The 14,629-nt window shown below is 45.2% G+C and overlaps 1 protein-coding gene across 2 annotated transcripts in view; it reads right to left on the bottom strand.

Moving 5' to 3' along the window:
* Nucleotides 1-14,629, bottom strand: part of kif3ca (kinesin family member 3Ca) — a 281,442-nt gene that overhangs the window by 120,680 nt on the left and 146,133 nt on the right. The window contains exons 3-4 of one of the 2 annotated variants that reach the window (XM_087976905.1): nt 7,615-7,716; nt 4,185-4,319 (exon numbers count right to left, since the gene is read on the bottom strand). In XM_087976905.1, coding sequence (XP_087833031.1) covers nt 4,185-4,319; nt 7,615-7,716 — 237 coding nt within the window. The remainder of the gene's footprint in view (nt 1-4,184; nt 4,320-7,614; nt 7,717-14,629) is intronic. The other variant, XM_087976909.1, reaches the window with a different exon arrangement.

Raw genomic sequence — 14,629 nt, 5'->3', positions numbered from 1 at the left:
AGGCAAATAGAATTAGGCTATAGATCAGCCATGATTGTACTCAAAATGACCAGGCTGGAATGGTCTACTCCTGGTTTTATGTTCCTCAGAGCCCATGGTGTTGGGGATTGCATATTAGCATGGATAGAGTCAGGAAGTATAAACTAGGATAATAAATTTCCGCCACCTCCAAACAGACCCCACCACCAAGGATATATTTATCTCCCCTCCCCTATCAGCATTCTGGAAAGACCACTCCCTCCGCGACTCCCTCGTCAGGTCCACAACCCCCACCAATCCAACCTCCACTCAAACATCAAAAACTGTAAGTATAACAAACTTTTATCTACCTACCTCCATAACCAGTGCTCCTCAAACATTCCAGTAGATACCCCCGGCCTCTGGAACTGCTCAGACGCCATTAGCCATGCGGCTGGTGCAGCTGCCACCCCCACGGTGATTGATGATGTCACTTCCTCCTCTCTCATGGCCACTCCCACAGCCACTTCCACCCCTCACAATTCCTCATGCACCACATGTGACATCACTTCCGCCCCTCACATCATCGCTGATGTCACACACTCAGTGACTTCCGCCCCCCACCAACGCCACTCACCCTCATTCTGCTGACACGCCGCCCCACAGATCCCACTGCCACCATCCCTGCCCCCCAGAACCCTGAGGGGAACACCACCCTTGCTCATGACTCCACCCCATTCCCCCCACCACCACACCCATTCCAGTTACAGGCTCCGCCCCCACTCCCAGCTCCACACCCACACCAGATCCCAGCTCCCAGCCCTGCCGAGTTTTCACCATCCCTCCAGACCTTCCCCTCACTGAGGACGAATGATCAGTCCTCAGCAAAGGACTCACCTTCATCCCCCTCCGTCCACGCATCAATGAATTTAATACATGATGTCGAACACTTCTTCCGCCGCCTCCGCCTCCGAGCTTACTTTCACAATCAGGACTCCCGCCCACCTTCCGAGGACCTCTTCGCCCACCTCCAACACACTGCATCCACCTGGACACCCGCGCTGGCCTAATACCCGCCCTCGACCTCTTCATTTCCAACTGCCGCCGGGACATTAACCGCCTCAACCTATCTACCCCCTTCCCCCATTCCAACCTCTCACCCTCACAACGCGCAGCCCTCCAATCCCTCTGCTCCAATCCCAACCTCACCATTAAGCCAGCGGATAAGGGGGGCACAGTGGTAGTCTGGCGCACTGACCTCTACACCGCTGAAGCAAAACGCCAACTCGAGGACACCTCTTCCTACCGCCCCCTCGACCATGAGCCCCACCCCCCATCACCAAACCATCATCTCCCAGACCATACAGAACCTCATCACCTCAGGAGATCTCCCACCCACAGCTTCCAACCTCATAGTCCGGGAACCCCGCACTGCCCGGTTCTACCTCCTTCCCAAGATCCACAAGCCTGACCACCCTGGCCGACCCATTGTCTCAGCATGCTCCTGCCCCATTGAACTCATCTCTATCTACTTCGACACTGTCCTATCCCCCCTAGTCCAGGAACTCCCCACATATGTTCGAGACACCACCCACACCCTCCACCTCCTCCAAGACTTCCGTTTCCCCGGCCCCCAAAGCCTTATCTTCACCATGGATATCCAATCCCTGTACACCTCCATCCGCCATGACCAGGGCCTCCAAGCCCTCCGTTTCTTCCTCTCCCGACGTCCCCAACAGTACCCTTCCACCGACACTCTCATTCGTTTGGCCGAACTGGTCCTGACCCTTAACAATTTCTCCTTCGAATCCTCCCACTTCCTCCAGACCAAAGGGGTAGCCATGGGCACATGTATGGGCCCCAGCTATGCCTGTCTCTTTGTTGGCTATGTAGAACAGTCGATCTTCCGTAATTACACCGGCACCACTCCCCACCTCTTCCTCCGCTACACTGATGACTGCATTGGCACCACCTCGTGCTCTCGCGAAGGGGTTGAGCAATTCATCAACTTCACCAACACATTCCACCCTGACCTTAAATTTACCTGGACCATCTCTGACACCTCCCTCCCATTCCTGGACCTCTCCATCTCCATTAATGACGACCAACTTGATACCGACATTTTTTACAAACCCACCGACTCCCACAGCTACCTGGATTACACCTCTTCCCACCCTACCTCCTGCAAAAATGCCATCCCGTATTCCCAATTCCTCCGCCTCCGCTCCCAGGAGGACCAGTTCCACCACAGAACACACCAGATGGCCTCCTTCTTTAGAGACCGCAATTTCCCTTCCCACGTTGTTAAAGATGCCTTCCAACGCATCTCGTCCACATCCCGCACCTCCGCCCTCAGACCCCACACCTCCAACAGTAACAAGGACAGAATGCCCCTGGTGCTAACCTTCCACCCTACCAACCTTCGCATAAACCAAATCATCCGCCGACATTTCCGCCACCTCCAAACAGACCCCACCACCAGGAATATGTTTCCCTCCCCACTCCTTTCCGCCTTCCGCAAAGACCGTTCCCTCTGTGACTACCTGATCAGGTCCACGCCCCCCAACAACCCACCCTCCCCTCCTGGCACCTTCCCCTGCCACCGCAGGAACTGTAAAACCTGTGCCCACACCTCCTCCCTCACCTCCATCCAAGGCCCTAAAGGAGCCTTCTATATCCATCAAAGTTTTACCTGCACATCCACCAATATAATTTATTGTATCCGTTGCTCCCGATGCGGTCTCCTCTACATTGGGGAGACTGGGCGCCTCCTAGCAGAGTACTTTAGGGAACATCTCCGGGACACTCGCACCAATCAACCACACCGCCCCGTGGCCCAACATTTCAACTCCCCCTCCCACTCTGCTGAGGACATGGAGGTCCTGTGCCTCCTTCATCGCCGCTCCCTCACCACCAGACGCCTTGAGGAAGAACGCCCCATCTTCTGCCTCGGAACACTTCAACCCCAGGGCATCAATGTGGACTTCAACAGTTTCCTCATTTTCCCTTCCCCCACCTCACCCCAGTTCCAAACTTCCAGCTCAGCACTGTCCCCATGACTTGTCCTACCTGCCTATCTTCTTTTCCACCTATCCACTTCACCCTCCTCCCCAACCTATGACCTTCATCCCCTCCCTATTATACTCTATGCTACTTTCTCCCCACCCCCACCCTCCTCTCATTTATCTCTCCACCCTTCAGACTCACTGCCTGTATTCATGATGAAGGGCTTTTGCCCGAAACATCGATTTTACTGCTCCTCGGATGCTGCCTGAACTGCTGTGCTCTTCCAGCACCACTAATCCAGAATCTGGTTTCCAGCATCTGCAGTCATTGTTTTTACCTAATAAATTCCCTGTCAAATCTGATTAGAATAGTAATATAAAGTATCATAGAATCTCAGCAGTGTGGAAGCAGGTCATTCAGCCCATTGAGTCCAAACTGACCCTCTGAAGAGCACCCCACCCAGACCCACCCCCCGTAACCTATTCCTGTAACCTTGCATTTCCCATAATTAATCCTCCTATCCTGCACATCCCTAGATAAGAGGCAAAAAAAGACTGGATTAATGCTAAAAGAGAGGTAAACGATGCTGGAATCAAAAGGAACAATATGTTTTTTTCTGGCTGTTATCTAAGAAAATATAACCAAAAGTCTTTAATTTTAAAAAGTATTCCAAAAAACAACTAAATAGTTTATTTCTTAAGATTTACTTTTTCATGGAATATGCTTTGCTCATCTAGTTTCTTTCACCAACACTTTGGGACCTCAACAAATGTACAGCCTCAGTGGAAAGTGAAGTGTTACTACTTTAGCAATCTATTCACTGTTGTGTTGTTAAGCATTGTAAAAGATGCCCAGTTTACTCCAGTTCTGACCTTCTAGGTAGGCCTGCCCAAACATTATATCCAGAAGAACTTCACATGTGTTCTCTAGCTGTGCTCCTTGCTCAAGACATCGTGTTAGTATCTTCAAACACAGTTCATGGTCAGCAATGAAGAGCAAAGCAAGGGATTCCTTCATCTTAGATATATATTCTGGTTATGTTAACAGGAGGAAGGTGCAGGCTTATTAAATGTTACAATTCTACAAGTTAGTTTTTAAACGTGTTTTACTGAAGGAAACTAAAATTGTTTTAAACTGCTATTTCCAACATAGGGCAAAAATCAACAGCATTTAATTTGAAGAAATAGGTCAGAGTAATAAAGTAGGAAGTCATTTCTTACTTTTTTTCTCACCTTTTTCAGCTTCTTGGTTTTAATTTCAACTTCTTGTTGGAGCGAGGTGTAGGTGTCTTTTAGTTCCATTGTCTCCTCATCTCGCAGCAACATCTGCTGTTGTATTTCTCTCTCTCTCCGTTTCTATTTAAAGGGAAATGTGTGAATACATCAATCACCATTCCGGACACCATGTGCCGCTGTTCTGTTTCGACTTAAGAAGTAACTTCACACATTGATGCCAACAAATTTGAGGGTAACAAAACTCCACCCTTCCAAAAAATTAGGAAATAATAAACAAAAAAAGGAGGGATGAGAGAATAAAAGGATTTTTTAAAAAGTTTGAGAAGGAAACCTATGCCTCTTTAAGAGTTATTTCATACACAGACTTGCCTTTCTTATAGAGACATAGAGATGTACAGCACAGAAACTGACCCTTCGGTCCAATTTGTCCATATGTACCAGATATCCCAATCCAATCTAGTCCCATTTGCCAGCACTTGGCCCATATCCCTCTAAACCCTTCCTATTCTTATACCCATCCAGATGCCTTTTAAATGTTGCAATTGTACCAGCCTCCACCACTTCCTCTGGCAGCTCATTCCATACACGTACCACCCTCTGCGTGAAAAAGTTGCCCCTTAGGTCCCTTTAAAATTTTTGCCTCTCAACTTAAACCTATGCCCTCTAGTTCTGGACTCCCCGACTCCAGGGAAAAGACTTTATCTATTTATCCTATCCATGCCCCTCATAATTTTGTAAACCTCTATAAGGTCACCTCTCAGCCTCCAACGCTCCAGGGAAAACAGCCTCAGCCTCTCCCTATAGCTCAAATCCTCCAACCCTGGCAACATCCTTGTAAATCTTTTCTGAACCCTTTCAAGTTTCACAACATCTTTCCGATAGGAAGGAGACCAGAATTGCACGCAATATTCCAAAAGTGGCCTAACCAATGTCCTGTAGAGCCGCAATATGACCACCCAACTCCTGTACTCAATACTCTGACCAATAAAGGAAAGCATACCAAATGCCTTCTTCACAATCCTATCTACCTGCGACTCCACTTTCAAGGAGCTATGAACCTGCACTCCAAGGTCTCTTTGTTCAGCAACACTCCCTAGGACCTTACCATTTAATGTAAGCTTGCCATTTGTTTCATTCCAGATGGGTTAGCATTTCAAACAGATTGGAAATTATTTTTGAGACCATTAGGGAAAGAATTGTCATCGTGGTAGTGTTCTTGGACTGTAATCCCAAACCCAGCCTAATGTTCTGAGGATATGGGTTTGAAACCCATGGTGGCAGATGGTGAAATTTGAATTCAATAAAAATATATGGAATAAGAACTATTTACTGTTGTAAAATTCCATTTGGCTCGCTCTGCTTTTTGCCTGGTCTTGTCCATAACAATTGCAGACTCGTTGATTTTTATCTGCTTTCTAGGCCATTGGGTTGAATAATAAATGTTTGCCTCACCAGCAAAGCCAACATCCCATAAATAAATACTTAGTTCCATAAAGTATCGACTTGATTTGATTTATTATTGTCACAAATTATCAAGAAACAGTGACAACCATTATTTTGTGTGCTATCCAGACAAATCACACCTTGCACAACTACATCAGGGTAATAGAACAGAATGCAGAATGTAGTGTTCCAGCTACAGGGAATGTCCAGAGAAATAGCAACCCTAATATATGAGATGTCCATTCATAAGTCTGATAAGAAGCTGTTCTTGAATCTGTTGCTACGTGTTTTGAAACTTCAGTATCTTCTGTCTGATGGAAGAGGGTAAAAGAGAATATAAAATAGGATAGGAAGGGTCTTTGATGATGTTGGCTGCATTCTTGAGACAGTGGGAATTGTAGACAGAGTCAATGGAAGGAAGGTTGGTTTTCATGACAGACTGGGCTGCATTTACAATTATCTTGCACTCTTGGGCACAGTAGTTGCCATATCAAGCTGTGATGCACCTGGATAGGATATATCAAATACCAAACATCAAATGGAAATTCCACATTAACTGGATAAATTACATTAGTGGTAAATCTGTCCTACTATCAAAATTTGTGCTTATTTTACAGTCAAGGATCCAAGGAAATGTTCTGCCTGGTTAAATGCAGTATCTATATGTAATGATTTGGTTCGGAATACAACAGGCTTGGGAGGTCTTGGAGATGGGTAGTCACCCTATACCTAAGTGAGACATCTGGATTTGAGAACTACTCCATGATTTAATACCAAAGAAGATGAGTCCAATATGTGGCCAAACCGATTGAAATTCAATTTGCATATTCTTCCAATGAATTCTAGTGCAAGATAGTAAGAGCGGAAAGATTCAGGGCACCATCAGCAACCTGATGGAAAGAAAGCTGAAGCTTCTCAACATTATCATCCAACATGAGGGAACAATAGACATGTTGGAACAGCAAGACCATATGACCATGGAGACAGAAGAAGAATTAGGTCTTTGGGTCCATCGGGTCTGCTCCATTTTTCAATCATGGCTGATATGTTTCTCAACCCCATTCTTCTGCCTTCTCTCTGTAATCCTTGATCGCCTTACCAATCAAGACTTTACCTACCTTTGTCTTAAATAACCTGGCCTCCACAGCCCTCTGCGGCAATGAATTCCACTGACAAACCACCCTCTGGCTGAAGAAATTCCTGCTCATCTCAGTTCTAAAGGGTTGTCCTTTCACTCTGCCGCTGTGCCCTCAGGGACAAATCTCTCTGACGAGTAGAAACATCCTCCCACCTCATCCTCATAAACACCACAGTGAACAAATGCAGAGTCCTCAACTGCTGTTACACATCAGCACAAAACAGATGCTTACATGCTGTTAGAAGGTTACATAATCCTATTTTGTATGTGCCGTTGATTCATGGTCTACACTTACTTCTGAAATTTGTCCATTTAAATTATTAAATGTTAACAATTGTTTTAATCTCATAGCCCCAATCTGTGCTTCAATATCCCTTCCATATCTCATTTTACCAAGCCAAAATATTACAGCTCTGATCAGACAAATCTCATTGTAACTTGAAAGTATTTTCATGAAGTCTGTCTTGACTCTAACCTAACCCGGCATTAGAAGCCAATGGAGCATGTGATAAAAACAATATTCCATTTTAGTGATAAATTACTTGCTACAGAGCCAAATGAAACTTAGGACTTTCTGTTCTTTTTGTCTGAATATTACATCAGGCATTGCCTTTACTCAAAAGGGCATTGGAAATGTTGTTCTATATGTTTTCAAGAACTTGCATGAAATGACTAAATGCAGGAGAATTCTTATTATTTAAATAAATGGCATCTTGTGTGGTTTGGTTAATCTTGCACTAATTAATGTATTGTACAATTCCTTCATTACTAACCAAGGTAATTGAGCAAGAATGTCTTTATTACAACAGAAAGGCCAATAAATGAGGAATTTACCTGCTCTGCAATTTCTTGTCTCTTCTGCTCCAGCATTTTTTGCTGTTCATTCGTATGGTCCATGATGTTCTTGCCTCCAATGAGCAGCTTGCTTTCCATCGCCTGGAGAAAGTATCGAGAAAGATCCATTTACTATACATCATAGAATCACTCAACTATCTTTTAGAAATTCTTACAGCAAGAAATATTTAGAATATCCATGAATAAAAAGTATCTGACGAAAAAAAGTTAGAGGAACAATTTTCAGGGTCTGTCATTATTCCACTGATAGAATGACACCAAGAATAATCTCTACTGCATGAGTTGACTCCAAGCGATGGAGATTGCAGGTTTCTCAATGCCTGTTTGTAATATTGGAAAAAGATAGCTGATTAATTAGGATATTGATACAACCTGTTTGGCCAAAAACCGAAGTTAGCTGTATACCGATTGCCCATCAGCACAACCAACATTGCAAAAAAGGAAACATTCTTTACCAGTATCAACAATACAGTCACATTGCAGCTTGTTATACGGTGGCTGCACCTATTCCTTCCAGTGGCGTACCCTGTCAGAGGCCTACATTGCAGTAAGGTTGAGTCTCGATTTTCAGTTAAAGCTCAGGCTTAAATCCAATGTGACCAATGGGCTGCTCACACCAAAGGGGCAGCCCATTGTAGCTCTCTGGCTGGGATGCTGGGAATGAGGTTGGGTGGGGATATTGGTTGAGGCCAGGCTGACAGCATGGCACAGGAATTTTGTGGAGACAACATGAACACTTAAGCTGCTTCTAATTCCTCAATTTGATAAAGATGTCATTATATAAAGATGTCAGATAAAACTGTCATTATTATGAACATCTTTTATTTCTTCTACTGCCCCAATCTACTTCATAATGTAAAAGTTCAGAGCATATTCCAAACCGCAACTATTCCTATAAATAATGCTAGATACAGAATCCTTGCGGAAAATGACTAATATTTGAAAAAAAAATTAAAAGGGAGTGGGAAAAGAGTCAGGGTTTATGTAAAGAACCAGCACAGTGCCTGCTTCTGTAGCTGAAATTCCATAAACATGAGAGGAAAGGGCAGGAAATGGGATCAGAGCCAGGAGCTCTCATTGATTAACTGGGAAAGGCACTTGGTGGTGTATCAAATGGCCTCTTTCATATGTATAGTCCTGTCAGTATGTGACTGTGATAGTGCATTCAGTGCTGTTCTGGTAGAAGGGTCTCACATGGTCAGTGGCTCATTAGATACAAACCTACAGATTGCTCACAGAAAATGTGAGAGGAAATTAATGGCACTCTTTGATGGCAGAATTTTTAAAAATTGAGTAATAATTAGAATAATTTCTGTATAGAGTCATAGATTCCCACAACATGGAGACGGGGTCTTCAACCCAAACTAGGCCATGCCTATCAAAATGTCCGTCCACACTAATACCATTTCCCTGCACTTGGCCCATATTCTTCTAATCCTTTCCAATTCATGTATTGTCCAAATTCGTTTTAAATGTTGTTAATGTACCCTCATCAAACACTTCTGTTGGCAGCTCATTCCATATGCGTACCACCCTTTGTGTAAAAAGGTTGCCCCCGGTTCCCTTTTATTCTTTCCCATCTAACCTTAAACTGATGCCCTCTAGTCCTCAATTCCCCATCCCTGCGAAAAAGACTGAGTGCATTCACTCTATCCATCCTCTCATGATCTTATACACCTCCATAAGATCACCCCTTGTCTCCTACGCTCTAAAGAAAAATGTCCTAGCTTGTCCAGCTTCTCTCTGTAACGCAGACCCTTGAGTCCTGCCAGATGAGATCAATTGATCAAAATGTTACTCACTTTGCTTCTTCACATTTATGTAATTAAATATCGCTGAACCAGCTAAACAAGGGGCATTTTTTAAAATTTGTTTTCATTCCTGTACTGAATGTCTATGATGGACTTCTGTTTAAATGGATGTAAGTTGCTCGCTGAGCTGGAAGGTTCATTTTTAGATGTTTCGTCACCATGCTAGGTAACATCATCAGTGAGCCTCTGGTGAAGCAATGGTGTTAGTAACGCGCTTTCTATTTATGTGTTGAGGTTTCCTTGGGTTGGTGATGTCATTCCTTGTGGTGATGTCATTTCCTGTTCTTTTTCTCAGAGGGTGTTAAATTGGTTCCAAGTCAATGTATTTGTTGATAGAGTTCTGGTTGGAATGACATGCTTCTAGGAATTCTCATGCACGTCTCTGTTTGGCTTGTCCTAGGACGGATCTGGTACTGAAGAGAACAAAGGAAAAATCTGCTGTGGGCAACGCAGGTTTGCCATCTGTTCCTGAGTAGCTGCTTAATCACTCCTAGATGACTTCAATCTGATTATTGCTTCTGCAACTTCGATAAGTTTACCAGGGGAGACAACAGGTGGAACATCTTTTTTCAGGGTGTTCTAAGTGATTTATTTGAGTGTTAAAGGATTTAGATGTTTGACAGACAGTAACCACGTGCACATCATGCTTCCTGTTGTTGAATGCAAAGCCAAGGTAAAGCTTCAGCAGAGTAGTCATGGAGACACACGTCAAAACGGTCACGGTGGAGGTCTGCCTGACTAATACCAAGCCTGTTATCTGCTAACTGCTCACTTCCCCATGTCACTATGGGCCAAGACAGCAAACATGGTCTTTGGTCTACACCTTCCATTAAAGGCTAAATAGAAGTGCAGTTCTCTCTCTCCAGTTGATAGATTTCCTTGTGCTCAATCCCCCAGTTTTTCAAATTAGTAGCTTGGAGAAATTATTCCCATTATGAAGCAAAATCCTTCATTTATAAGCTCATGTTAAAGTTACAAAATAGTTCATTAGTAGTTTTCACGAATAAAGTAAAAAAAATGTTTACCACAATGACTAGTTTTTATGCAGCTTTAATTTTACTGGCAGTATCCTAAACCAACTGATATCCTTGCATTTCCATCAAAAAATTAGTTTGTGTGATGCTTAATATTCAAAGCCCCAGTCCAATTCAGGTCTTCCTGAAAACCCTGACACGGGAGATTATGATGACCCCACTAACAGCATCCCCAGTGTCATGATATTGGATGAGATTTGCTGCTTCTTAGACTTGGCCTTCTATTTATGAGTAGCGGCTGCCCTCGTTATAATGAAACATTTCTTAAGACTTAGATTCTGAAATGTGTGCCATTAGTTTTTCATCATTATTATTCCTACAGCCTACTGGTTTCAGTTACTTATAAATCATGATTTGGAATAAATCATGGGTGATTGAATAGATCACATAAATGATTGTAAGATGAACAGTTTAGAGTAACCAGCAAATATTAACATGGATAATGCTTGCAATATTTTCCTTGGGACTTTTGTGCAATTTCACCCAAGGCATCACATTTAAATCTGGACAATGGTTTCTGCTGCCTCAATCTGATTCAGTCAGCTGCAACACAAAACACACCTCCCAAGATTCACTGCACCCTAACTGTTCTTTGTGTGGATGAAATAATGATTTTTAAAGACTGTTGCTATTTGTTAAGAATTAATTTATGTTCACCTCTCATAGTACAGCTCAGAAGAAAGAGAAAACAAATGCAATTTTCAGGAAGTAGAGAGAGAGGCATAAACTGAATGGATACAGTGATGTATTTTATTTGACAACTCCTGCAGGATTGTATTAGCAGAAATATACGTTTACATTGGCAGCTTCCATCAGACATGAGAATATACAAATTGACCATGGCAGTTGGAGCAGCTGCGCATGTTTTAAATAGTTACTAGTTGATTCCAACATGTTGCCCTCAATTTAGGTAGGAATGAAGAACAAAGCAATTGAACCAAGGTAGACACACGTCTTTTTACAAATTACTCATGGTGTTTGAGTTCGGAGTGAGGGAGCTGATTCTCCCAGTGTGCATGGCCCTCCTAGGTTGGGTCAGTGAGCCCATGCCTGTCATCAGGGCACTGACTAATACAACACTTCAAGAGGTGATCTTCTAAGTCTGTGAGAAGATTTGTAGTTCGGGTGCTCGTTGTTGTGGTTCTGTTCGCCGAGCTGGGAATTTGTGTTGCAGACATTTCGTCCCCTGTCTAGGTGACATCCTCAGTACTTGGGAGCCTCCTGTGAAGCGCTTCTGTGATGTTTCCTCCGGCATTTATAGTGGTTTGTCTCTGCCGCTTCCGGTTGTCAGTTCCAGCTGTCCGCTGCAGTGGTCGGTATATTGGGTCCAGGTCGATGTGCTTATTGATTGAATCTGTGGATGAGTACCATGCCTCTAGGAATTCCCTGGCTGTTCTCTGTTTGGCTTGTCCTATAATAGTAGTGTTGTCCCAGTCGAATTCATGTTGCTTGTCATCTGCATGTGTGGCTACTAAGGATAGCTGGTCGTGTCGTTTCGTGACAACCAGAAGCGGCAGATTCAAACCACTACAAATGCCGGAGTAAAGATCACAGAAGCGCTTCACAGGAGGCTCCCAAGCACTGAGGATGTCACCTAGACAGGGGACGAAATGTCTGCAACACAAATTCCCAGCTCGGCGAACAGAACCACAACAACAGGTGATCTTCTATTTAGCCAGCTCCACATTTGTCATCATCCCGTTGTATTCCTTCAGCAAGAAGCCTAATGTGAGCCTGGAACGCACTGTCAGAGGAGATGGTAGAACCAAATACAATAGTAATCTTTGAGACATTTAGACAAAAACATGAACAGACAGGGAATAGAGGGACATGGACTCTGCAGAAAGATGGGATCAGTTGAAAATGGCATTATAGGCAGCACAGACATTGTGGGCTGAAGGGCCTGTAGCTTTGCTGTACTGTCTTATGTTCTATGTTCTCAACTCTTTCACAGGATTTTGGCCACAGCTTTCAACAAGGCAATCCCTTCCTTGGGGGATGAACATCTGGCTGTGGTAAGCTCCTGGCCAGCTGCTTTGAGCTTGGAAAATCAGCTGTGAATTTACCTACCAGGCTCGATACACGGGGCTGCTAAGTTTGTGCCCTAACCAGATTCTGAGAGATTCCTTCAGAGGCAGAAAGTGCTGGGGCGTAATTTATTTTCCCAGCTTCTTCTCATCTGCAAATCCAACTCCACGGGACCAGAACATTTCAACTCCACAGGACCAGAACATTCCAACTCCAGGGGACCGGAACATTCCAACTCCAGGGGACCGGAACATTTCAACACCACAGGACCGGAACATTCCAACTCCAGGGGACCAGAACATTCCAACTCCAGGGGACTGGAACATTCCAACTCCAGGGGACCGGAACATTTCAACACCACAGGACCGGAACATTCCAACTCCAGGGGACCGGAACATTCCAACTCCAGGGGACCAGAACATTCCAACTCCACAGGACCGGAACATTCCAACTCCAGGGGACCGGAACATTCCAACTCCACAGGACCGGAACATTTCAACACCACAGGACCGGAACATTCCAACTCCAGGGGACCGGAACATTCCAACTCCAGGGGACCAGAACATTTCAACTCCACAGGACCGGAACATTCCAACTCCAGGGGACCGGAACATTTCAACACCACAGGACCGGAACATTCCAACTCCAGGGGACCGGAACATTCCAACTCCAGGGGACTGGAACATTCCAACTCCAGGGGACCAGAACATTTCAACTCCACAGGACCGGAACATTCCAACTCCAGGGGACCGGAACATTCCAACTCCAGGGGACCAGAACATTCCAACTCCAGGGGACCGGAACATTCCAACTCCAGGGGACCAGAATATTCCAACTCCAGGGGACCGGAATATTCCAACTCCAGGGGACCAGAACATTCCAACTCCAGGGGATCATAACATTCCAACTCCAGGGGATCATAACATTCCAACTCCAGGGGACCGGAACATTCCAACTCCAGGGGACCGGAACATTCCAACTCCAGGGGACCAGAATATTCCAACTCCAGGGGACCGGAATATTCCAACTCCAGGGGATCATAACATTCCAACTCCAGGGGACCAGAACATTCCAACTCCAGGGGACCGGAACATTCAACTCCAGGGGACCAGAATATTCCAACTCCACAGGACCAGAACATTCCAACTCCAGGGGATCATAACATTCCAACTCCAGGGGACCGGAACATTCCAACTGCAGGGGACCGGAACATTTCAACTCCAGGGGACCAGAACATTTCAACTCCACAGGATCAGAACAATCCAACTCAAGGGGACCGGAATATTCCAACTCCAGGGGACCAGAACATTCCAACTCCACGGGACCGGAACATTCCAACTCCAGGGGACCGGAACATTCCAACTCCAGGGGACCAGAATATTCCAACTCCGCGGGACCGGAACATTCCAACTCCAGGGGACCGGAATATTCCAACTCCAGGGGACCGGAATATTCCAACTCCACGGGACCAGAACATTCCAACTCCAGGGGAACAGAACATTCCAACTCCAGGGGACCGGAATATTCCAACTCCACAGGACCAGAACATTCCAACTCCAGGGGAACAGAACATTCCAACTCCAGGGGACCGGAATATTCCAACTCCAGGGGACCGGAATATTCCAACTCCAGGGGACCGGAATATTCCAACTCCACAGGACCAGAACATTCCAACTCCAGGGGACCGGAATATTCCAACTCCAGGGGACTGGAATATTCCAACTCCACAGGACCAGAACATTCCAACTCCAGGGGAACAGAACATTCCAACTCCAGGGGAACAGAATATTCCAACTCCAGGGGACCGGAATATTCCAACTCCACAGGACCAGAACATTCCAACTCCAGGGGACCGGAATATTCCAACTCCAGGGGACTGGAATATTCCAACTCCACAGGACCAGAACATTCCAACTCCAGGGGAACAGAACATTCCAACTCCAGGGGAACAGAACATTCCAACTCCACGGGACCGGAACATTCCAACTCCAGGGGACCAGAACATTCCAACTCCAGGGGAACAGAACATTCCAACTCCACGGGACCGGAACATTCCAACTCCAGGGGACCAGAACATTCCAACTCCAGGGGAACAGAACATTCCAACTCCACGGGACCGGA

This window comes from Chiloscyllium plagiosum, unplaced genomic scaffold, assembly GCF_037043375.1.
Source record: "Chiloscyllium plagiosum isolate Xiang-an unplaced genomic scaffold, Cpla_swu_hap1 HiC_scaffold_3, whole genome shotgun sequence".
Lineage (NCBI taxonomy): Eukaryota > Metazoa > Chordata > Chondrichthyes > Orectolobiformes > Hemiscylliidae > Chiloscyllium > Chiloscyllium plagiosum.
This window is presented reverse-complemented; position numbering and strand designations above follow the sequence as displayed.